We start from the raw sequence: 5,918 nt of genomic DNA, 5'->3' as shown, positions 1-5,918 counted from the left end.
TAGAATTAGGAGATAAGACAATGAGAGGAAGGAGAAAGGAAGAAGAACAGGAGAGCGAGGAAGAAAGGGAGAAAGTAAATAAAAATAAAATAGGCAAATAAAATATATTTGAAATGACAAAATTAGCTTTCTAATTACAGTTCACTATTTTTCTGGTTGGAATCAGGCAATATATGATCAAAAAATTGGACTAGAAGGTTAAATCTTATATTAACTAAAAAGTTATGCACCTAATTACACAAAAATAATCAAAAACTAAATATACTTCAACGCAAGGACAAAAAATGATATTTTCTCATTTCCAACATTACCCCAACTGACTGCCGCAGATAACCAGCGGCGTCATCGTCGTGTACAGTTCTTGCCCAATATTTCACGTTTAGAGCTTCGACTCTAGCCATGGATTCCTTCCTATATACCACGAGGAATCCTAAACCCTGAAAAAAAAATTCAAAAAAATTGCATGAATTCATAAGAAATTTCAACAATTTAAGAAAAGAAAAATACAATTGGATACATCTTTTCTTAATTTCGTGTTGAATTTCGTGGAGGTTGATTATGTATAGATCTGAAGCTGTGATGGCCTGGAACGTGTTTAGGTTCTGCACGGCCCTTCGTGGGTTGGGCTCAATCATGATCGTGTTGGTCCTCGGGGTTGTTGGCGTCACTTATTACGCCGTTGTCATCTCCAATTACGGGCCATTGCTCGCCGGCGGCGGTGGCGTTATTGGTATCCTCATCTCCTTCGTCGTGTTAGTATTGTTTCACTGCCTGGTAAATCCCACGAATTTCCAATTGCTTTTTATTTTGAATGTTATTGGCAATTTAGTGTTTTTTTTTTCTTTTTAAATCTTATACTTCTGTTACTCAGCTATTCAATTCGCTTTCATATATTTCTTTTGGGAGTTTCGTTGAGTTTTGTTTGGATTTAAACATTATTAATTTTGGTTGGTTCTTTGTAAAAAAAATGAGCTACTTGACAGGGTTTAGAAATCGTTAGCATACCAATCATTGAGAAGTCTGAAAGGCCACAGCTTTCGCGTAAATTAGTTTTCTGATTAATGCTATTTGATTGTCTGAAGGATTTATTTATCAAATTTGACTTGAAGGTAATACATTTATTTTAGCAAATGAAGATATCAAGATACTAGGTGGTATGGCTAAGACAACTTAAAAGGGAAAAAAAAATCCATTGACCTGGTAATTAGGAATCTGGGATTTATGAACCCTTTTTTTCTTTTTCTTTTTTTTTTTGGCAAAATGATGCATTTTTAGTGTTCCTTCGAATATGTTGTAAAATATAGTATAAAACTAAAACAGATTTCATCTGCAATGACTACAGTTGGTGATGCTACTGTGGAGTTACTTTTCTGTTGTGTTTACGGATCCGGGTAGTGTGCCACCAAACTGGAAGCCAGCTTCAGAAGAAGAAAGGGGGGATACCGATCCTTTGACTGCATCAGAATTTGGCTCCTTGCCACCTGACACTGCACAGTCAAGAATCCGTTTTTGTAAGAAGTGCAACCAATTGAAGCCCGCTAGATGCCATCATTGTTCTGTCTGTGAGTTCCTTGTTTTGCAGGCCTTCTCAATGTTGTTTTCTTCTTTCCCCATCAATTCAAGAACAATTTTATTCTGGTGGTTTGCATATTTTAGGTGGACGGTGCGTGTTAAAAATGGACCATCATTGTGTCTGGGTTGTGAATTGTGTTGGAGCTTTGAACTACAAGTATTTCCTTCTCTTCCTGGTATGATATCTGCTTTTTTATTTGTGCTAATACTCCTAGGTGGGTTTTCCCACCCATTAAATGCACACGATGTTACGGCAACTGAAGCTGGCTGGTCTTCATTTTTTCTCTCCATTTGGTGTCTAATATACATATAAATGAATGTATTCTTTATTCAATGCGGTTAAAGGTGACAATGTGCTATGTATACTACAGGTGTCAGGTAGGAAGTATACAGTAGCTTGAACTTCTGATATTATTATTTTTTTCTTAGGGTCTCTGCTTCTTCTTTTTTGGGCATATAATCTTGCCATTGAAATGGATAATCATCTATCTTCTCTACTTAAAAGTAGGAAATTGCCAAAATATTACTCCATAATATTTTTATAAATGCTTTATTGAGTTTCTAAGCTTTAAAAATGTGCATCAATATAGGACTGGCACATCCTCAATACCCTAATTTTAGATAACGTTGCTTTTGAGAAGTCCCTGCCACATTCTTGTGCAGATTCTTTATAGACTATCCATTATAATAAAAAAGTTAAAATAATAATGTCTCAAAAATTTTGTTACGAGTTCCTCATGCACAAAAACAGAAATACGGGCTTTTAGAGGTAAGACCAAACTAGATAGTATTAAAATTTGCAATACCATCAATGTTGCGAAAATCGCGCCTAGGCGCTAGGCGGCTGGGGGCCGCCGCGAGGAAGGCCGGAATTGGCCTCCTCCGCGGCCAGCCGCCCTAGACTGCCTAGCCGGCCGCTCAGCACCCCCCCCCCCCTTTTTTTCGCCGGAAAATAGAAAGCAGCAACGAAAGAAATGAAGGCGGTCGCCGGAAAATAGAAAGCAGCAACGAAAGGCCATGGTTTCAGATCTGGAGCCTTGGAGGTCAAAGCAATGGATGGCGCCGGTCAGATCTGGAGCCTTGGAGGTCAAAGCCATGGATGGCGCCGGTCAGATCTGGAGCTTTGGAGGTCGCCGGTTTGATGGATGGGCGGATGGCTGTCGGCGATGGCGAATCTTGAACCTTGACCCCAAATACAGGCTGTGAACCTTGAACCTTATCATGCGATGACGTCTTTCATCTTATCCTGCCAGTAAATACAGGCTGTGAACCTTGAACCTTGACCCCAAATAAACAAAAAATTAAAAAAATAATAAAAAAATAAACCGGGCGCCTAGGGGGCGCCTAGCGATTTTTTCAACCTTGAATACCATTCTGCTTGGGATACTTGGTTTGTGCATAAGTTATAATTGATGATGTGTATTACCACCACTTGGTCCATAGAGATTATTTGGTCACATGAACTTGCAATGATCTGAGGCTCTGAGCCATTCATGTATTGGTTAGTGATAATGCACAAATACCTTGCCTTTTTGGATTTATGATCTTTGATTGTATGTAGAAGTAACATATTTTGATGCATAGGTTCTACTTGCTCTATTGATTAAAGGTTAAAGCATTTTGAGCATATCCTGGGCTGGGGTAACCTTCCAAGGTGGAAAGAATGAGGAATAAACTGTAGGAGAGTCATTTATAACATTTAGATCTGTTATTTACATAATTTTGTTTATTATTTAAATATAGTCATAATTGAGAGGGTTTATTCATTACAAAGCATTATCATTATAAGGTTTACCTGGCCATTTATGAGAAGGAAAGGAATATGCTGATTATACAGATAAGCAAATCTGGATAGTTATGTGTTAAGTTGCATGTAATTAAATAATACATAAACAGATGTATACAAAGAATCCTTATTATGGTTAATAACCTTTGAACATTTTATTGACCATTGTTCATCACAGGGAAAGAAAAGTAAGCAAGTTTTGTTCTTTTATCATTTGCAGTTCTACACATTTCTTGAGACCACCCTAGTGACTTTATCATTATTGCCAAATTTCCTAGCATTCTTTGGTGATGGAGACATAACTGGTTCTGCAGGAGCTCTCGCAACCACGTTTCTTGCTTTTGGTAAGTTGTAGAAAGCCTCTCTCTTCCAATCTGTCTCCTCAATCCTGCTTTCTTTGAAGTACTAATTCACCCTTGTGCATTCCAGTTTTGAACCTTGCTTTTGCTTTGAGTGTTCTGGGATTTTTGATTATGCACATCTCATTGGTCTCAAGGAATACCACAACTATCGAGGTATCATCTAGCTATTTAGCTCTATATATCATTAGGCCTCATTTGAGGGATCTATATGCTTATGCAACTAAGTTATTGCAAGTCCAACCTACTCTCTCTCTCTCAATTCTCTCTCTTTCTCTCTCTCTCTCTCCCTCCCCTTCCCCTTTTCCCTGTTATTAAGGAGTCAAGAATGGGAATGCTGAGGTAAATATTGGTTGTCCTTTCAGTAAACCTGTTATGGTCCCTTACATTTATCCCTTTACCATTTATATTAAGCATATCTTCCCTCGATGGCTAAAATCATTTTGTACAATATTTGTGCTACTGTTATACAAAGAGAAAGAAATTGCGTAAGAAATTCCATGCTATGCATTTGCTAGCTGTTGCAACTATTTTGGCTGAAGTGTATTATGCATTTATTACATGGTAGCTTGCTTGGATGTTATAATGGCAAACATTTTTCATGAGATTTTTTAATTACATGTGTTCTCCTTGAATATTCCTGATGGCAACTAAGATAGCTTGAATGTTATAATAGCAAACATTTTTCATTAAATGTCCTGAATTATTTGCTCCATGCAACCCTAATGAAACAGTTTGTAAATATTCCTGAATATTTGCTTCATGCAACCCTATTGAAGAGGTTCTAATAGAACAAGAAGTTTATAATTAGGGAAAATTGCACTTTTCGTCCCTAAGTTATAGGGTAATTGTAAAATCCGTCCTTAAGTGTTGGTCATACTCACTTTTCGTCCCTAAGTTATCATTGGCGTTGCACTTTTCGTCCCTTTACTAATAAAACATTAAGCACGGAATTTGCAATTTTAGTATAACTCAGGGACGAAAAGTACAACCCTAATGATAACTTAGGGACGAAAAGTGAGCATGACCAATACTCAGGGACGAATTCTACAATTACCCTATAACTTAGGGACGAAAAGTGCAATTTTTCCTTATAATTACCATACGAGTTATTTGAATGGAAAATTTAAAACTAGTAAATTCTCTCGAGTTGATTTCCTTCTGGTGACTAGAACATTGATTTTCCTTGCTTTGCTTTTTAGGCATATGAGAAGATGACTCCTGCAAGATGGCGATATGACCTTGGTCGAAAAAGAAATTTTGAGCAGGTAAGTTGATTTCAAGTAGATTGTCCTTATTTTACTCTTATTAGAAGTTTCTTTTGATGGCAGCGGTATTACATTTCAAATTTATTTCAAGAAATTTCAAAAGATAAAAGGTCAATACATTTCTGAATTATTGACTTATTGGTGTGTCAAATAAGAGATATTGATAATTTGTGTGTGTCTATATATATATATAAATTCCTTTAGCACCATCATCTTGAAGGTTAGTTTCAAGAGAATTTTAGCGGAAGCTAGTTCTGTAATTTTCATGAATTTCCTATATTTGTATAAGAACCAGAGTTGTCATAGTGGAAAGCATTTCACAATCCTTCAATAAAGGGTGAAAAAAAGTGAAGGATTTTGCAAGAAACATCAGCTTTGATATAATTGCATGTGTTGGCATCCTTCATTTCTCACAAGCCATATTCATATATTTAACTATCGTTTTTTTGGTATCAGGTGTTTGGGATGGACAGACAGTATTGGTTTATCCCAGCTTACTCAGAAGAAGATTTAAGATCATTACCTGCTCTCCACGGGCTTGAATATCCATCGAAGCCTGACATTGATGGTCAGGAATTCTAGGGAGCATTATCTAAGGAAAGCTCTTTCCCGTGGGACTAATTGTGTTGTATACAAGATGTACGCATCCCTTGGAGTAATTAAGCGGCTGCAAGTAAAACCGGGAGTTGAACTGTGCAGATGCAAGAATGGCTAGGTTCTGGGTTCTGAATTGTAGTTATGTGGTTCAAATCTCTTTGGTAATTCAGTTCTCGCAAGTTAAGGGATGCCAGTGTTTCGTGTCTCTTAGCAATCAATATTGTATCTGTTTGCAACCCACCCACCCACATGACTCTGTTCTAGTGCTGCTATTGTATGGTAGTTGTGAAAATGTGCTGCTTTGTTCATGCAAATATTCCGGCCTTGATGTCTTAA

The 5,918-nt window shown here is 37.2% G+C and overlaps 1 protein-coding gene across 1 annotated transcript; it reads left to right on the top strand.

Annotated features, from left to right (window-relative positions):
- Window positions 1-310: 310 nt before the first annotated feature.
- Window positions 311-5,918, top strand: LOC116029933 (probable protein S-acyltransferase 14). The gene is made up of 7 exons (XM_031271987.1): window positions 311-774; window positions 1,343-1,562; window positions 1,657-1,748; window positions 3,579-3,702; window positions 3,788-3,873; window positions 4,920-4,985; window positions 5,442-5,918. Exons 1-7 carry the CDS (start codon window positions 559-561, stop codon window positions 5,565-5,567), a joined length of 930 nt encoding a protein of 309 aa, XP_031127847.1. The 5' UTR covers window positions 311-558; the 3' UTR covers window positions 5,568-5,918.

The sequence above is a fragment of the Ipomoea triloba genome, chromosome 9, assembly GCF_003576645.1.
Source record: "Ipomoea triloba cultivar NCNSP0323 chromosome 9, ASM357664v1".
NCBI classification, from domain to species: Eukaryota; Viridiplantae; Streptophyta; class Magnoliopsida; order Solanales; family Convolvulaceae; genus Ipomoea; species Ipomoea triloba.
Note: the sequence above shows the minus strand (reverse complement) of the source record. Positions and strands in the feature narration are given on the sequence as shown.

Bases quoted from the DNA above. Each gene is read 5' to 3' on its own strand.
- LOC116029933 (XM_031271987.1), top strand. From the start codon at position 559: ATGTATAGATCTGAAGCTGTGATGGCCTGGAACGTGTTTAGGTTCTGC. The intron at 775-1,342 runs GTAAATCCCACG...CAATGACTACAG, and splicing joins TAGTATTGTTTCACTGCCTG to TTGGTGATGCTACTGTGGAG. The intron at 3,703-3,787 runs GTAAGTTGTAGA...TGTGCATTCCAG, and splicing joins AACCACGTTTCTTGCTTTTG to TTTTGAACCTTGCTTTTGCT.